Source organism: Littorina saxatilis, unplaced genomic scaffold, assembly GCF_037325665.1.
Source record: "Littorina saxatilis isolate snail1 unplaced genomic scaffold, US_GU_Lsax_2.0 scaffold_227, whole genome shotgun sequence".
Taxonomy (NCBI): Eukaryota; Metazoa; Mollusca; class Gastropoda; order Littorinimorpha; family Littorinidae; genus Littorina; species Littorina saxatilis.
Window position 1 is genome coordinate 140001 of NW_027127096.1, and position 20000 is coordinate 160000.

Genomic DNA, 20000 nt, shown 5'->3' on the forward strand with positions numbered 1-20000 from the left:
TTTTAAAGTTAACATTTGCGTCAACTTTTTCTCTCCAGCTTGTCATGAATGCAGACTGGGGAGGATTCGGCAATGGCGGACATTTGGATTTACTGAAGGCTAAGGAAGACATAGAACTGGACAAATATTCTGTGAAGCCTGGAAAACAGATGTGCGTAACATTGTATTCATTATGCTTCTTAACGAGTCTAACGAATTTTCTTCTGCTTGAGATTTGTATCTTGCATACTGCCACACTTGCTTCAAGTACTCAATCCAATGGCAATCGACCTAACTTCGTGGTTTTGTCAGGGCGTAGCGCTAAGTACAGTCACCCTTGGTCATTTGTTGTCAAAAATCTGGGTCACATCCCTCTTGTTTGTATCATGCGCGCGTGTTTTCACAAAATCGGCTCAAAACGTATGCGTCTCTGCGGAGAAGGATGTCATAGGCTGTAATTGCAACATTTTACTTTAAAATAGCTCCATTTGAAAGTGTAAAAAACACCCACAAGTATGGTTAAAGAAACACTTTTTGTTCATAAAAAGGACAATAACTGTTGTCTGGTGCGACCAAAGGGAGATAATATACAAATCTAACATGTTTTTCTGATGGAGCAATCAATGAGCTTTACATTGGCATAAACTATACAGTGACTTGTGTATGTTTTGAACATGTGTAACCGTGTGCCCCTCTTCTCTCAAAACTCAAACAAAACAAGATGACACAGGTTAAATTAACAGATTTTTTAATTCCAAAAGATGTTGTGGGGAATGTGTGGGAAACGGGGGTTTACATTTAACAAAAACTCCTTCAATATATCCTACTCTCTAAAACCAGAACAAACCAAAACAATACTCTAAAACTATACTCTAGAACTACACCCCAGATCCCCCCTCTAAAGATATAATCTAAAAAAAACAAGAGACCCGATGAAACTCTAAGCTAAACAAACAAAGTCTAAAAAAAACAAAAACTAAAAAACAATTAAAAAAATAAACCAATCTAATGAAACCCAATCTAACAAACCCAATCTAACGAAACTTAATCTAACAAAACCAATCTAACGAACCTAATCTAACAAAACCAATCTAACGAAACCCAATCTAACGAACCTAATCTAACGAAACCCCGTCGCACATTCCGCCCACTCTGTAAAACACAGAATGCACGCCGTCAGCATTATATGGACAAAAGCAATTTCAAATATCCAAAGCTAAATTCTCTTACAACAAAAGACCCTTGCAAATGTTTATGGCCCAAGTAATGCTGATTGTCCTGCTTTTTTTTTATAAACTGTTTGAGATAATTGTGCAGATGGATAATGAGTTAATTATTATCGGAGGCGATTGGAATGTTGTTATAAACCCCAATGTTGATACAAACTACCCGGCCAAATCTTATAAAGTCAATAGTAGGAAAAAAGTTGTTGATTTTATGGAGCAGTATGATCTCATTGACATATATAGAGCCTTACATGCTAATGTGAGACAGTATACATGGAGGCGGTTCCATAGTTCACAGCGAAGCAGACTTGATTATTTCCTTGTGTCAGAGCAGTTAGGTTTTGAGATTGTGAAAGCTGATATTACACCAGGTTATTATTCTGATCACTCAATTGTTGGTGTAAGTTTTAGAACTGATGTTGTTAAAAGTTTAATAATTCACTGTTGACAGATATGAAATTTGTAAATATAGTGAAGAAGGTTATTGTTGATGTAAAGATACAATATGCTTTACCTGTTTATAATGTGGATAATATTGATTTGATTGACGATGATGATTTACAGTTATTGATTGATGATCAGTTGTTTTTTGAGATGTTATTGATGGAAATAAGAGGTAGATGCATTTCATTTTCCTCGTATAAAAAAAAGGAAAATAACAGAAAAGAACAAGTCGCGTAAGGGGAAAATACAACATTTAGTCAAGCTATCGAACTCAGAGAATGAAACTGAACGCAATGCAATTTTTCAGCAAGACCGTATACTCGTAGCATCGTCAGTCCACCGCTCATGGCAAAGGCAGTGAAATTGACAAGAAGAGCGGGGTAGTAGTTGCGCTAAGAAGGATAGCACGCTTTTCTGTACCTCTCTTTGTTTTAACTTTCTGAGCGTGTTTTTAATCCACACATATCATATCTATATGTTTTTGGAATCAGGAACCGACAAGGAATAAGATGAAAGTGTTTTTAAATTGATTTCGACAATTTAATTTTGATAATAATTTTTATATATTTAATTTTCAGAGCTTGTTTTTAATCCGAATATAACATATTTATATGTTTTTGGAATCAGGAAATGATGGAGAATAAGATAAACGTAAATTTGGATCGTTTTATAAATTTTTATTTTTTTTTACAATTTTCAGATTTTTAATGACCAAAGTCATTAATTAATTTTTAAGCCACCAAGCTGAAATGCAATACCGAAGTCCGGGCTTTGTCGAAGATTACTTGACCAAAATTTCAACCAATTTTGTTGAAAAATGAGGGCGTGACAGTGCCGCCTCAACTTTCACAAAAAGCCGGATATGACGTCATCACAGACATTTATCAAAAAAATGAAAAAAACGTGTGGGGATTTCATACCCAGGAACTCTCATGTCACATTTCATAAAGATCGGTCCAGTAGTTTAGTCTGAATCGCTCTACACACAGACAGACACACACACACACACACACACACACACACACACACGCACATACACCACGACCCTCGTTTCGATTCCCCCTCGATGTTAAAATATTTAGTCAAAACTTGACTAAATATAAAAAGGAAAATAACAGAACAGAAAAAGATCTTCTTTCTCAAGTATACACTTTGGAAAGTAATTTGACAGAGTATAATATACAACTATTAGAGCAAACACGACAGGAGTTAAGTCAAATAAGGCAGAAAAAAGTAGATGGTATGATAATTAGATCCCGTGCTAAGTTGATTGGTGAAGGGAAAAAAATACAAAATATTTTTGTAATTTGGAGAAAAGACAGTTTGCCCAGAAGTCCATGTGTTTTTTGCAGAAAGATGATGGTGAAGTTATTCATGATAATGCTTTGATTGTTAAAGAAGCACAGACCTTTTATGAGGAGTTATATGCTTCAAGAGAAGCCGAACTGGTAAATCAAGAGATTGATGAAAACCTGGCTCATCCTGTATTAACAGATGCTGAGAGTAAACAATTGGAAGGTAGACTTACTCAATGTGAGCTACTCAAAGCTGTGAAAAAATTAAACAACGACAAAAGCCCAGGATATGGGTACACTGCGGAATTCTTCAAGTTTTTCTATTCCGACTTAGGAAAGTTTATGTTACGGTCTGTAAATTGTGGATTTGAGAAAGGAGAAATGTCGGTGACTCAGAGACAGGGCGTTATAGTATGTATTCCAAAGGAAGGAAAAAATAAAACACTTTTGAAAAATTGGAGACCAATTACTCTGTTAAATACGGTTTATAAGATTGCATCAACGTGCATTGCAGAACGGTTTAAACGTGTTTTGCCAAATTTGATTCATGATGATCAAAAAGGCTTCTTGAAAGGAAGATATATTGGTGAAAACGTCAGATTAATATATGATACCCTGTTCTACTCAAATAAACATAATATACCTGGCCTACTTTTGATGGTCGACTTTGAAAAGGCTTTCGACAGTGTTGCCTGGTCATTTATTGAAAAATCTTTGAGCAAATTCAACTTTGGAAATGACATGAAACGATGGATTTTTACTTTTTATTGCAAAATTAAGTCCTGTGTTTCAGTTAATGGTCGGTATTCAGCATGGTTTAATGTAGGTCGAGGCACCCGGCAAGGGGATCCGCTGTCACCTTATTTATTTTTGATTTGTGCCGAAATATTGTCTCTTATGGTACGCCAGAACAAAAAGATTTGTGGTATGAATATTCTTGGCGAAAATATTTTATTGTCACAATTCGCCGATGATACCAGTCTGTTTCTTGATGGTACAGAGCAATCATTTTGCGAAAGTATAAAAGTGTTACAGTGAAACCCGGCTATATTGAAGTAGGCTATATTGAAATCCCGGCTATATTGAAGAATTTTTCAGGTCCCGGCTGAAGCTCTACTTTTTCTTTGTTAAAAAATGTTGGCTACATTGAAGTCGGCTATATTGAAATCCCGGCTATATTGAAACAAAAATTCAGCCCACGGGACGTTTTCACCTGGCTATATTAAATGTTTGCTCCAAAGATTTGTTTAACTTTTTACATTTAGTCAAGTTTTGACTAAATGTTTTAACATAGAGGGGGAATCGAGACGAGGGTCGTGGTGTATGTGTGTGTGTGTGTGTGTGTGTGTGTGTGTGTGTGTGTGTGTGTGTGTGTGTGTCTGTGTGTGTGTGTCTGTGCGTGTGTGTGTGTAGAGCGATTCAGACCAAACTACTAGACCGATCTTTATGAAATTTGACATGAGAGTTCCTGGGAATGATATCCCCGGATGTTTTGTTCTTTTTTCGATAAATACGATGACGTCATATCCGGATTTTTGTAAAAGTTGTAACGGCACTGTCACACCCTCATTTTTCAATCAAATTGATTGAAATTTGTGTAAAGCAATCTTCGACAAAGGCCGGACTTCGGTATTGCATTTCAGCTTGGTGGCTTAAAAATTAATTGATGACTTTGGTCATTAAATATCTGAAAATTGTAATAATTTTTTTTTATATAAAACGATCCAAATTTACGTTCATATTATTCTACATCATTTCCTGATTCCAAAAACATATAAATATGTTATATTTGGATTAAAAACAAGCTCTGAAAATTAAAAATATAAAAATTATGATCAAAATTAAATTTCCGAAATCGATTTAAAAACAATTTCATCTTATTCCTTGTCGGTGCCTGATTCCAAAAACATATAGATAGGATATGTTTGGATTACAAACACGCTCAGAAAGTTAAAACGAAGAGAGGTACAGAAAAGCGTGCTATGCAGCACAGCGAAACCACTACCGCGCTGAACAGACTCGTCAGTTTCACTCCGTTATGCGTTATGCACACATTTAGTCACTAGAATTTAAACTACTCACTTATCGCCCCCCCCCCCCCCCCCCGGCGCAAATCAAGAGCACACGATAATCCCAAAGAAATGACACTCCTCTTTCTCTCCCTCTTATTACTTACAGTTATACTCACACACCTGCGCGCGCACACACTCACATACACCTGACACACACGCAATCACTCTCGTGCGCACATACATCACACATAGCGAAGTCATGTATTGATTTGGGCAAATAACGAGGGCAGTTTATTCAAGAGAATACCATCTGACAATGAGAGATATCATTGTGCAGTGATAAGTCCCATAAGTCCACAACAAAAAACAACAAACATTTGGTTACACTAACAACAAACACAAGGAGCCCTCACTCAAAGATTTAAACACCGTGAATAATGATTACATAACATTAACAAGGTTCGAGTCGCTTCATGCACAACCTCACTTCAAGTGAAGGCACAAACAGGCATGCATTTGCCTCAAAATTAAAAACATCATGCAACGGATTGCTAACAAAATACAACGGTGGATGCCGGGGGTGGATGGGGGGTAAGAAATAGTTGGCATATGCCCGCTGCGCCGCGCTGGTAAGGACTGACCACAATGTGTTGCTCTCCCGTTCTTATAGACCCCCGCTGATGCATCACACGTGCAAGCCCCCCGGCATCATGGACATTGCGGCTGGGCTATTCTCCTTGACTTTCACAAGTCCTCCTCTCCCCTCTCTTTCTAATTACGGGCCTAAGTGTTGATATCCTGCTTTACTACCCTCTCTTCCCTACCTGCCAACACTGATCCCTTTAGGCCTACCTCAAGTATCTAACATCCTCCTCCTCCACCCGCGGCTAATCTGTCTCGTTTAAATAGAGTTTATCTGACGCTGTCCGCTCTATCTAAACTCACACTTAAACTACTCACTTATCGCCCCCCCCCCCCCCCCCCCCCCCCGGCGCAAATCAAGAGCACACGATAATCCCAAAGAAATGACACTCCTCTTTCTCTCCCTCTTATTACTTACAGTTATACACACACACCTGCGCGCGCACACACTCACATACACCTGGCACACACGCAATCACTCTCGTGCGCACATACATCACACATAGCGAAGTCATGTATTGATTTGGGCAAATAACGAGGGCAGTTTATTCAAGAGAATACCATCTGACAATGAGAGATATCATTGTGCAGTGATAAGTCCCAAATTAGAGGTACTACTCGTTATTCAGCCCAACTAAAGACAGTATACTAGGTTAGAGGTGGGAGGTTTAGGATTGTTGTGATGTTATACATGAAGGAGTTGCCTGGGCTACATGTGATCTGTAAGATGATCTTTTGTGGCAGCTGGTCTAAGTAGCCTAAGTACGCGTTGCTTTTCCAATCCCCCATCACCTTGACAATTTCCCCCGGCACACCACAACTCAACGCCCACGCGGCACCACCCCGCCGAAAGCTGTGGCTGGAGAAGTTTCCCCCAGCAACAGCGGTAGTCAAGCGCAGTTTCTTATTAAAGTCTGATCCTTTCATCGGGAAGACCTGCGCCTTGGGGTCCATCGGCCCCAACAAAGGTAACACAGCGGTCACGGCAGACACTGGACACAAGGGATGGAGTGACATTGCCGGGAGCTTAATTTCAACAGAGCGCTCTTTACGCTGAATCGTTTTGCTCCATTGGAGCGTTATTGACATGCCCGTACCCAGAATAACCACCTGGTCTCTTGTGAGCTGCTTACAAGGATCGAAGTTCCCGTTGTCCTGAAACAAGTTCGATCTCCGGAGAACTCCGAAAAAAAGCACCAAACACGCAGCCCAGAACACAATATCTTGCCTACACTCAAGGTCCAGCTGGCTTTTTATTATGTGTAGTAATTCAGGGGTGATTGGGGTTTTCTTATCAGTGGCACACCCCTTGCATTTTTCGATGCCCTTAAGTGTTGTCTGGACGTACCACGAGTCCCTGAATCTTTCAAGATGAAGAATGCGAATAATGTTGATGTATTGCTTGATGGAGGACGGTTTCAAACCTCGGGCTAGGTACGCTGCGTATTGCGCAACAGTCTGCTCGTTCACAGGCACTGACATTATGTCCATCTCCCCACAGAAACGTAAATACGAGGTAAGGTGGATGCGGTAAGTCTTCCTAGTGTTATCAGAAAAGGCACTTGCTCTGTAATCCAACACTTTGCCGTCAGTTGCGCCCCTAATGGGGGCTGCTGGTCTGAAAAACAAGGAACAACAGGGCTTGGTCAGACATATGGTCACACAGGTTGATGTCGGGGGGTCTCCCCCGGTGCCAGAATGTCAACAGACGCACTAAGTCTTCGCGCCGTCTGGGCTCATGGAGGCGGGAAATTGTGTCAGCCATGATGTTTACACTACCAGCCACATGTATCGCCGCGATTTTGCAGTTCACTTTTGCACATTCCCACGCCATTTTACGGAGCAGACTGTTCACATACTTATTAGTCGATCTGCCCTTATTAATGATAGCTTTTGCGACAGTACTATCGGTATGAATAATCACTTCTTGTCCGCACCACATCGGAGCCCATCGTGTCACTGCTTGCACCACAGCGCACACTTCTTTATAGTTAATATGTAGCTCCTTTGCTGCCTGCATGTCTTTTTCAAAGATGGTGTACTGCCAGTCACCTTGCCAAAAGGCACCCGCTGCAATATTACATGCATCTACATGAACATGCTGTTTTGCATTGTGAAAATAATATACTGTGCCGTTAAATACATGCATAAAAGAAAGCCACCATTGTACATCCTTATGAAATTCGCCAGATAGTTTCGCTTTGTGTCGCTGCTGCTGAAGGGGTTTAATCGTGTTCAGTATCCGCCGCAGAAAGAATTTTCCTCCTCTGACAGCCTGACAGGCCCAATTAAGGGACCCCGCTATGCTTTGTAGCTGAGTTTTTGTCGCGCGCTTCTTTCCTCGGATCTGGAGGAGTCGCTGCCGCAGTTGCTGCAACTTGTCACTTCCAAGTGACAGGGTGTTGTTTCGCGTGTCGATGTCGACACCGAGAAACGTGATACGTTGAGTAGGCCCCACCACCTTCTTCCAGCTAATGTTGAAACCCAGTTCCCTCAATAATCTAATTAAAGACAGTAACATGTCATTGCACTCTTGTCTGGTAGCTGCTACCAGAAGAAAATCATCAATATACGCTAACACACCTGGCATGCCTTTCCGTGCCATGCATCTGCGAATAGCTTGCGACAGGCGATGGAAGTGTGATGGCCCTACGTTGCTGCCAAAAGGCAGCCGACTGTCAAAGAGATAAGTAGGTTTCTTTTCACCTGTGAAATGCCATTTCAGCCCAGTCATACAATAATCGTCCGGACTGATGCATACTGACCGATAGGCGGACTGCAAGTCTACTTTTGCACACCAATACCCTGTCTTCGCTAGGGCGCACGCGTCAGATACGGTTTGAAATTTAGCTGACTCAGGTATAGAATAGTCGTTCATTGCCCTACCTGTGGGTTTGCTAGCGTCATGGATCAACCTGATGCTGCCATCATCCTTGGGAATCGCAGCGATAGCGCTTACCACAGTTGGTTTTCTACTAGCTACAATGTAATAACCTTTTTCTATCTGATCTAATAGCTCTTTTTCCACAGCTTTATGGTGTTCGTTCGATGACCTATGGTTTGTTTGCTCTACGTCTAGTACGCCTGCCCTACTCTCTTCTGTTACACGGAAACCGTTTCTTATGCCATCTAATAAAAAGGTTTTGTCGTGATCGCCTTCTAGCACCTTGTGCCACATTTGAGATTTAGCATTAATGGAATCACTATTTCCGAGAAATTCGCACTTATTGGAATCTAGCTGAGGGAACGGGCTGTTGAAGGTGGGGCCTACCGTTTTGTCGGCAATTCGTTGCGCTGTGTCCTAGGCTGGGGAGGTGGTAGCTGTCACTTTGTGGTCCTTGCCGGGGTGGCCCATGCCGCAGGTGTCGCAGACGTGGAGGAATCTGCAGCGGGACCCATAGGGACAGTCGCCTTTGTTGGTATACAATAAGCACACTTCCTTCCCGTTGGGTCCCGCTGGTCGCCGGGAACCGCCGCTGGCCGTCGTAGCCTTGCCGCCCTTGTTGTCTTGGACGCCATGCTGGAGCCGGTCCCGCAGGATCACCGTGGACAGGTGGGGGTTGGGGGTTCCCCACTTGAATCCGCTGGACGACTGGCGCCTTCTGTACTCGTCGTCGTACAGAAGCACCGACTGCCACAAGTATCTGGCCCCCAGCTCGCCTATCATCTCTGTGTACCGGAGGTAGGCGGTCGAGTCAAACCCGGGCTTCTCAGCACTCAACTTCGCCATGATGCGTGCGTTTGCCACAATCCAGTGGCAGGGGGAGACTTTGTCAAGTTTTGGTCTCTGGTTGAGTTTTAGGATGACACCTCCCCCGAGTGTCACCTCTTCCTCGGCCGCCATCGACCCCGGCACAAAATCCAGAATGGAGAGATAGGAGGTCTCACCTGTTGGCTGCAGTGACAAGCCGCCTAACAGTCCCTGGAGTGGTTCCACGCTTTTTTCCTCAGTCACCCGCTGGGATAGTGGCCCTCCCCCGCTTCGCTTTTGCAGGGCCGCCACTGCTACTCTCAGCGCTACGTAGTGGCCACGCTTGAGACCCAGGCCCTCCAAATCCTGGGCAGTCGCATTTCTCAGCACATTGAGGGTGTTCAACTCCTCATCCTGGAGAACTTTAACCACCGTTAAAGGCAGATCTGTTGCCCACGCTCCAAATTCGAAGTCCATTTTGCAGTAAGAAATAGTTGGCATATGCCCGCTGCGCCGCGCTGGTAAGGACTGACCACAATGTGTTGCTCTCCCGTTCTTATAGACCCCCGCTGATGCATCACACGTGCAAGCCCCCCGGCAACATGGACATTGCGGCTGGGCTATTCTCCTTGACTTTCACAAGTCCTCCTCTCCCCTCTCTTTCTAATTACGGGCCTAAGTGTTGATATCCTGCTTTACTACCCTCTCTTCCCTACCTGCCAACACTGATCCCTTTAGGCCTACCTCAAGTATCTAACATCCTCCTCCTCCACCCGCGGCTAATCTGTCTCGTTTAAATAGAGTTTATCTGACGCTGTCCGCTCTATCTAAACTCACACGAATACCCGCTTCGCCGGGTAGCCGGCTTCGCCGGGAAGAAGTACTTAGAGCCGTACGCCGGCTTTGCCGGGTCCGAACAATGGACCCGCCAAGCTTAGGTCCCTCCCAGATTCGTGGAATGGGAACAGCACGAAAATGATTCAGTGGCCATAATGCCATTCCTGACCATATCGAGTCCCATCCTTGTCGACGAATGTAACCGTGTTAATCACCTTTGGAGGCGAACTCCACTCAAACAGGACTGAGCAAGTTATGGCTTCTCAAAGGAAGGCCAGTACATAAAATTACACAAAAGCCGCCAGACCACATCACAAACAGAACTGAAGAATGCACAGGTGTTGCTCATATAGAGACACACACACACACACACACACACACACACACACACACACACACACACAAAAACACAGAGAAGCCGTATCTATAGAGAGATAGATGACAGTGTATTTTTCGCGTGGCTATAAATTGATTCGACCTTTGCACTTTTACAGTGAGGATAATTTACGGGTCCAATTTACGTTCTGTACACTGCGTTGACCTTCTAAAAATAGTAAGAGTAACAGAACGCCGGGAATATCCGAAGACGCTCCACTCACTATGAGTGCACCATACGAAGGAAGGGAGGTAAACGCTGAAAACCTGGAGAATATGAGAAGATAAGGAAGAGTTACTTATAATGGTGAAATAAACACAAAAACAAAAATCGATTCAGCGCTGCGCGCTGAGAGCACGTGTTGAAATATCTCATCGATGATATTGTGTCCGGGGTGTAGCTGAATACGGTGTTCAAATTTGAAAAAGATCCACCGAGAACTTTGGCGTTGTGATGTGGTGTAGCGGCTATGGTGTGTCGGTATGGGGGCCCGGGTAGCTGAGGTGGAACCAAAATAGCTGAGGTGGAACCAAAATCGGTTCCGCGCTGCGCGCTGAGAGCACGTGTTGAAATATCTCATCGATGAGGTTGTGTCCGGGGTCTCTCTGAATAAGCCCACCAAATTTGAAGCAGATCCATCGAGAACTTTGGCCGTGCATGGCGATTACACAAATACACAAACACACAAACACACAGACACACAGACACAAGTCGTATATATATATAGAAGCTGTCGAACTCACAGAATGAAACTGAACGCACTGCATTTTTTTCACAATGACCGTAGTCCGCCGCTCATACAAAAGACAGTGAAATTAACGAGCCTGTTTAGCGCGGTAGTGGTTGGGCTGTGCTGCAAAGCACGCTTTTCTGTACCTCTCTTCGCTTTAACTTTCTGAGCGTATTTTTAATCCAAACATATCATATCTATATGTTTTTGGAATCAGGAACCGACAAGGAATAAGATGAAAGTGTTTTTAAATCGATTTCGGAAATTTAATTTTAATCATAATTTTTATTTTTTTTTTTTTTTAGAGCTTGTTTTTAATCCGAATATAACATACTTATATGTTTTTGGAATCAGAAAATGATGAAGACTAAGATAAACGTAAATTTAGATCATTTTATTAAAAAAAATTTTAATTACAATTTTCGAATTTTTCATGACCAAAGTCATCAATTAATTTGTAAGCCTCCAAGCTGAAATGCAATACCAATGTCCGGGTATATCATACCCAGGAACTCTCATGTCAAATTTCATAAAGATCGGTCTAGTAGTTCACTCTGAATCGCTCCACACACACACAAGCACAGACAGACAGACAGACAGACACACACACACACACACACACACACACACACACACACACACACACACACACACACACACACATACACCACGACCCTCGTCTCGATTCCCCCTCTATGTTAAAACATTTAGGCAAAACTTGACTAAATGTAAAAAGGGTGAGTCTGACAATTATTAAAAGAAAAATCGAGCTTATTCAGAAGCTGGAAACTGGCTGCAAAAAAAGAAAGGAAGTAGCTGAGGAATATGGAATGTGTGTAAGGGAGGGGGGGGGGGCGTGCGTGTTTGTGAGTGTGTCCGTGTGTGTGTGTGTGTGTGCAGAAAAAAGCAAGGAGGCTCGAAAAACAACAGCCAACAGGTGAAAGAATAATGGGAATATATCTCACATCAAACGCAATGTGTGGACACGGAAATAAGAACGTATAGTGACAAAAAGTTCGGCTATATTGAATTTCTGAAGGAACAAGGAGGGAAATTCAATATAACCGATAATTGCCTATATTGAAGTTCCGGCTATATTGAAGGTCTTCCCGGGTCCCGTGCCACTTCAATATAGCCGGGTTTCACTGTACAACATTTTGCGTCACTGTCAGGTCTGAGAATGAATTATGATAAAACAATTGTAGTTTGGTTGGGACCTTTAAAGTTTTGCAAAAGAAGATTTTTGCCTGATATGAATTTTACCTGGAACCCGGAAAATGTCAAAGCACTTGGTGTTATTTTTTCAGCAAATGTATCCAATGTTGTTTTTCTTAATTATAGAAATAAGTTAAAGGAAATTCAAAAACTTTTGAATTCATGGACCAGAAGGAACCTGACACTTTTTGGTAAAATAACAATCCTAAAAACCTTGGCTATTTCCAAATTGACACATTTGTTTACGAATTTACCTGATCCAGACGAACAGTTTATGATGGAGTTAAATAATATTTTTTTCAAATTTCTTTGGGATGGAAAAAGAGACAAAATTAAAAGAACTACGGTCACCCAACCCTATGAAGATGGAGGATTAAAGATGGTTGACGTGAAATGTTTTCTGTCATCTCTAAAAATTGTTTGGTTAAAAAGAGTTGTTGGTCTTACTGGATTAATATCAAGATTATTGTTTAAAGCATGTCCATCTGTTATAACAATTAATATGAGAGGAGAGGAATTTGCAAATGTTTTGATGCAGAGAATAGAAAACCCGTTTTGGACCGATGTTTTTAAACATTAATTATAAGAAACTACATGGAAAATGTGACCCCACAACCTTTAACGATTTTGTATCAGAATGTTTACATTATAATGTTAATATTCGCAGAGATAAAAAGACAGTGTACATTCAAAACTGGATTGACAATGAAATTGCTCAGATTGGTCATATTTTGGGACAAAATGGATACTTATCCTATAATGCGTTTAAAATTAAATATCCAAATGTGCGAGGAGATTTTGTATTGTATCAAGGTGTAATCCAGGCTGTTAAAAAATATCAGAGAAAAATCGGCGTAGAATTTGACAAACATTTTATTATGACAGAGCCCATTGTGTGGAAATGTATTTGTAAAGGTAAGACACAACTTATTTACAAAAAACTGATTGAACATGTTACGGTCCCAAAATGTATCGAAAAATGGTCTGAATCTTTAGACTGTTTGTTAGATAAGAAGGCTATTTTTCAAAATGTTTTTAAAACAACAAAAGACACTTGTCTGAGATGGTTCCAGTACCGATTATTGTACAGAATTTTGCCCACAGAACGGTTTCTATTTTTGCAAAAAATTGTGGATACGTCATTGTGTACATTTTGCGGTAGAAATGAAGAAACCCTTTTACATGTGTTTTGGGAGTGTGATAAAGTGCAGACTTTTTGGATAGAATTTGTAAATTGGCTAAAGGCGAACTGCACCCATTGTGACAATTTAAAACTGTTTAAAGAACTGGTTCTTCTTGGAGTTGCAAACAATGTTGTCACCGATAAAGCTTTTGATGTGTTATTAATCTGTGCCAAACACCATGTATATATTTCCAAAATGAACAAAAAGACCCCTCATTTTCAGACATTTAGTAGAAATTGTAAGCAAAGATTTATTTGTGAAAAGTATAACGCAGTTGTGAACAATACAGCCCGTCGCGATATAACCTTCGTGGTTGAAAACGACGTTAAACACCAAATGAAGAAAGAAAGAAAGAAACAATACAGCAGATACATTTTACAGAGATTGGCGCCTGAATATGCATGTTTTGATGTAACCCTTAGGTTTTTTATTTCTTAAATCCTTTTGATACTGCGACCACCACCAAGCCCTGAACATCCCCCCCTCCCCCACCCATCCTTCCACCCCATGTATGTTGTAATTGTTCAAGTGTTTTTCTGTTGTATGGTTCTGTCCCTTTGATTAGGTGATGTCCTGTAATGTACAGCATTTACATGTAAAAAAAAAAAAAAAATCACAAAAAGAGAATAAAAAAAATAAAAAATAATTATAAAAAAACACATCATTCCTTCTTCAACAACACAATTCAGTTTTCTCGAACATTCAAAATAATTCAGTTCACAATACAGCCTTCTTGAACATTCAAAATAAACCCTCCCCAAGCATCCCACAGCCAGCATACTCTATCACTGCTTATCCAATTGAACATAAAGAGGAAAATATACAAACAACATAAGCTTACCCGCAAGACAACGCTCACATCTCAGTTAGTTTCCAATCTTCGGCTTGCGACAGACGCAACACCGAACTCAGCGCTATAAAAATCACCCCGACAAAAATATACGTCCGATGTCCAGAGAATCGTCCGAAAAAGGAAATCACAGGGACAAATCTCGCGTGATCTCACGTCATTCATCAAAATGAATTCAGACTGAAGGGGTGTCAAGTACCAACAGACAGAAATTTTACCTATGCAAATAACAGAATCGGCTATTCCGCCAGACCAGTTCAACGCATAGAAAGAATAGTCTTGGAAACAGTAGTGAATCCACAAGAGCTTGTAAGGGCTCCTGTGATGTCACACTAGTTGAATCCACGATAGCTTAGGGGTACCGTGATGTCAAAGAAAAAGTCAATCCACGATAGCACAAGGGTACCGTTTGTTCACATGGTCACACATGAACCACTTGTTTGAAATCAAAGGCAAAATCTCAATAATTATTGAATGATCTGTATGTATCTATGTATGTATGTATGTGCTTTTTTGTACTGAGTTATGTATTGGTTGGAATGTATGTAAATGGCGTGTGTGAGGGTGTGCATGTGTATGTGTGCACATGTATGTCACCATGTGTGCGGGCGTGTGTGTGTGTGACAGAGAGAGAGACGGAGAGAGATACAGAGAGAGAGACAGAGACAGAAACAGAGAGAGAGAGAGAGAGAGAGAGAGAGAGGTTGTACGTGGGCGTGCGTGTAAGCATGCGCGCGTGCGTGTGTGTGTGTGTGCTTAGTAAAACATAATATATAAATTGCAATTGTAAATACACACGTGTCTGCAGTGTAAATGCCACAATCTGTCCCCTGAGACATATGAGGTGTACAAATGGGTCCATTTTCCGGAGATGAATATCGTGTTATACATATACTGTTTATCTTTGAATCCTGAATAAACTATGCTAGATGTATGTATGTATGTATGTATGTATGTATGTATGTATGTATGTATGTATGTATGTATGTATGTATGTATGTATGTATGTATGTATGCATGCACGAACGTATGTATGTATGTATGTATGTATGTATGTATGTATGTATGTATGTATGTATGTATGTATGTATGTGTGTATGTATGTATGTATGTATGTATGTATGCATGCATGCATGCACGAACGAATGTATGTGTGTACGTATGTATGTATGCATGCACGAACGTATGTATGTATGTATGTATGTATGTATGTATGTATGTGTGTATGTATGTATATATGTATGGGCATGGCTAGCTGAAACCTGGATACAGATAGAGAGAGAGAGAAAAAACAAGTCGCGTAAGGCGAAAATACAATATTTAGTCAAGTAGCTGTCGAACTCACAGAACACGTGGAATTGACAAGAAGAGCGGGGTATTCGTTGCGCTGAGAAGGATAGCACGCTTTTCTGTACCTCTCTTTGTTTTAACTTTCTGAGCGTGTTTTTAATCCAAACATATCATATCTATATATTTTTGGAATCAGGAACCGACAAGGAATAAGATGAAAGTGTTTTTAAATTGATTTCGAAAAAAAAAATTTGATAATAATTTTTATATATTTAATTTTCAGAGCTTGTTTTTAATCCGAATATAACATATTTATATGTTTTTGGAATCAGCAAATGATGGAAAATAAGATAAACGTAAATTTGGATCGTTTTATAAATTTTTATTTTTTTTTACAATTTTCAGATTTTTAATGACCAAAGTCATTAATTAATTTTTAAGCCACCAAGCTGAAATGCAATACCGAACCCCGGGCTTCGTTGAAGAGTACTTGACCAAATTTTCAACCAATTTGGTTGAAAAATGAGGGCGTGACAGTGCCGCCTCAACTTTCACGAAAAGCCGGATATGACGTCATCAAAGACATTTATCAAAAAAATGAAAAAAACGTTCGGGGATTTCATACCCAGGAACTCTCATGTCAAATTTCATAAAGATCGGTCCAGTAGTTTAGTCTGAATCGCTCTACACACACACACACACACACACACGCACGCACGCACACACATACGCACATACACCACGACCCTCGTTTCGATTCCCCCTCGATGTTAAAATATTTAGTCAAAACTTGACTAAATATAAAAAAGAGAGAGAGAGAGAGGAGAACATTATGAGTGTGTGGGTGTGCGTGTGTATGTATGTGTGTGCATGTGTGTATGTAAGTGTGTGCGCATATGTGTGTGTTTGTTCGTGTGTGTGTGTGTGAGTGTGTATGTTTGTGTTTGTGAGTGTGTGTAAGTGAGTGTGTATGTTTGTGTTTGTGAGTGTGTGTGTGTGTGTGTGTGTATGTACGCGCGCGCGCTTGTGTGTATGTGTGTGTGTGTGTGTTGTTCATGGAATGTGTATTGATTATCGTTTTGGACATGTACATAAGCAGTCTGCTTGTTAACGTTCTTAATGTTGTTATTGTTTGTTGTTGTATCAAAGAAAATGAATAAAACACGCTTAAAACAAATATGTTTATTTTCTTGGGGTTACTGATGATACCGTTATGCGCGTCATTCAATAAAGCATGTTCTCTATTTGCTCTGTAAACCTCTTATTGCACTTTGATGTTTCATTATTTCAAAGAATTATAATATTACCAATCATAGCCATAACAATAAATCAGTTATTACTATCTGTTTTAGATTTGAAAAAATGGTCACTAAAATCTACCTCGGAGAAATCGTCAGACGAAAGCTTTACGACGACGACGAGGTATTTGCTGTCGACGATCACAGTACCTTGTCCAAGCGGTTTCGCTTGACACCAGACTATATCTCGTCAATACAGAGGTAAGACCAAGGAATACAAGGTAAAACATTCTACCTTCACTTTTCGATGGTAACAATAACGAATGAATTGGTTTTGTTCTTCTGGAATTTGCTGTTGCTCTTTTTACATTTAGTCAAGTTTTGACTACATAACATGAATATCAGAAACAGTTCAGTGTGTAACTTCTTTGCTTCCTATGTACGTGACATATCTCAATATACTGCCCTAAACTGTAAAATATCTACTGAGGAGACTGTGAAATGCGGGGTGCCTCAAGGTTCAGTGCTTGGGCCGATCTTGTTCTGTCTGTATATCAATGATCTGCCACTGCACATTTCTGATAGTAATGTAAGAAGTGATTTTTTTTGCTGACGATTCTTCTCTTCATGCAAGTGGAAAGTCTGTTCCAGTAATAGAGTCCTCCCTTCAAACAGCTTTAAACTATGTATATAACTGGTGTAGTGCTAACGCTATGTTTGTGCATCCAATACAAACTAAAAGTATGGTAATTGCAACCAGACAAAAACACCAGATTTCTCCACTCAAACTAAATCTTACTATTGGTACGCAATCAATTGAACAAGTTCAACAGCATCGCGTTTTAGGGGTAATTATTGATTGTGAATTCAAGTGGCAGGCACAATTACAGCATATTTGCAAGAAAGTAGCCAAGAACGTTTTCCTCCTATCCAAGTTAAAGCAATTTACGGACAGAAGGACTCTGGAAATGTTCCACCATGCTCATGTAATGCCTCACATTAATTATGTTTCGACGATCTGGGATGGCAGCAGTGATGTCCACTTGCAAAAGTTAGACTCTCTCTATCGTCGCTCGGCCAAACTCATCGTAAAGGATAATGCCTCAACAGATATGACATTAAAAATGCTTAACTTTCTTCCACTGGAAAAGCATCTCAAGTTAAACAAAGCAATTTTCATGCATAAATTGTATTACAGTAAAGTGCCGATTTACATTACATCATTATTTAATAAAGCTACCCTCAGATATGGGTCGGCCAACTTGATCCCACCAATTCCACGAATTGACCTGTATAAGACCAGTCTTGCTTTTTCGGGTACTTCAGTTTGGAATTCACTTCCATCATCCTTTAAGCACTTCAAGTCATTAAAAGGTTTTCAAAAATGTGTTAAAAAACACTTAATGTCTGAGTAGTTTAACGCCTTTTGATTTACCACACTTAGTATTACGTCAAAGATATGCTGTGCATTGTATATTCTGAACATATTTTTGTTGTACTATTGCTACATGTTCGATTGCTACCAGCTTGTATTTATATTTACCTGCATAGTATACATTTGATTTTATGAATAACCACATATGTATACTCTTCATGCCTCATCTTCATCATCATCATCATCATCATCATTATCATCATCATCATCGTCATCATCATCATCATCGTCATCTTTATTATCACGTGCTGAAGTTTTCCGACCTCCTTTTGTTGGTTAACTTTTTAATTTTTATTTTTTTAAATTATATCATTGTGTGTCTATGCGTCCCAAAGACAGATTGTAAGAAAAGGCGTAGCCTTAAATCTTAATCCTTGTTAAATAAAGTTCAATTCAATTCAATTCAATTCTCTCAGACTAGTTACCCAATGTGGAACGGGTGAACGAGACGGCGATGTGTTATACATAATTTGTGCCGCGGAATGTTAGAGCAGGTTTGATAGGAAATAATGTATGCTGGTGAAGTACACTTGTGTTGTTGTTGTACCTATTCAAAATGTTGATTTTTGCGCTGGAAATGTTTCTATGTTAGAGAGAGAGAGAGAGAGAGAGAGAGAGAGAGAGAGAGAGAGAGAGAGAGAGAGAGAGAGAGAGAGAGAGAGAGAGAGAGAGAACGAACGCACGAACGAACTTTATTACTCAAGGATGGAGATTTTAGGCTCACGCCTAGTCTTACAATCTGTCCCTGCTAAACTAAGACATAAAAATTAAGTAGATGTGCAACGCCAAGGCACTGCATACCCCAGCGAAAGACAAACCTCTCTCTTACTCTCTCTCTTTCTTTCTCAAACACACACACACACGAACACACACACACACGAACACATACACACACACACGCACACGCACACACACACACACACCACCCAAGTTACACACGTACACACATACACACTCACTCACACGCACTCACTCACTCTCTCACACACACTTCATACACACAAAACACACCCCCATACGCACATATAGACAGACGGACATAAACACCTTTACAAACAAACACACATACACACACACATACACTTACGCACACACACACACACACCCACCCACTCTCTCTCTCTCTCTCTTACTCTCTCTTTCTCTCTCTCAAACACACACACACACACACGAACACACACACACACACACACTGTACATACGCACAAACAAATACGCACATAGACAGTCGGACACACACACCTTTACAAACAAACACATATACACACTCATACACACACAAACATACACACAAACTCATGCACACACACATTAACACACACACACACTCTCTCTCTCTCAAACACACACACACACCCTCTCACACACACACACACACACACACACACACACACACACACACCCAAGTCACACACACACACATGCACACACTCACTAACACGCACTCACTCACTCTCACAAAAAACTTCATACACACAAAACACACACCCATACGCATTATGGACAGACGGACATACACACCTTTACAAACAAACACACATACATGCACGCACACA

At 40.6% G+C, this 20000-nt stretch overlaps 1 protein-coding gene across 2 annotated transcripts in view; it reads left to right on the top strand.

Moving 5' to 3' along the window:
• LOC138955569 (hexokinase-4-like) overlaps positions 1 to 20000 on the top strand; it is a 121504-nt gene that overhangs the window by 81000 nt on the left and 20504 nt on the right. For both annotated transcript variants that reach the window (XM_070327151.1, XM_070327152.1), the window contains 2 exons: positions 39 to 151; positions 17124 to 17270. In XM_070327151.1, the coding sequence (XP_070183252.1) occupies positions 39 to 151; positions 17124 to 17270 (260 nt within the window). The remainder of the gene's footprint in view (positions 1 to 38; positions 152 to 17123; positions 17271 to 20000) is intronic.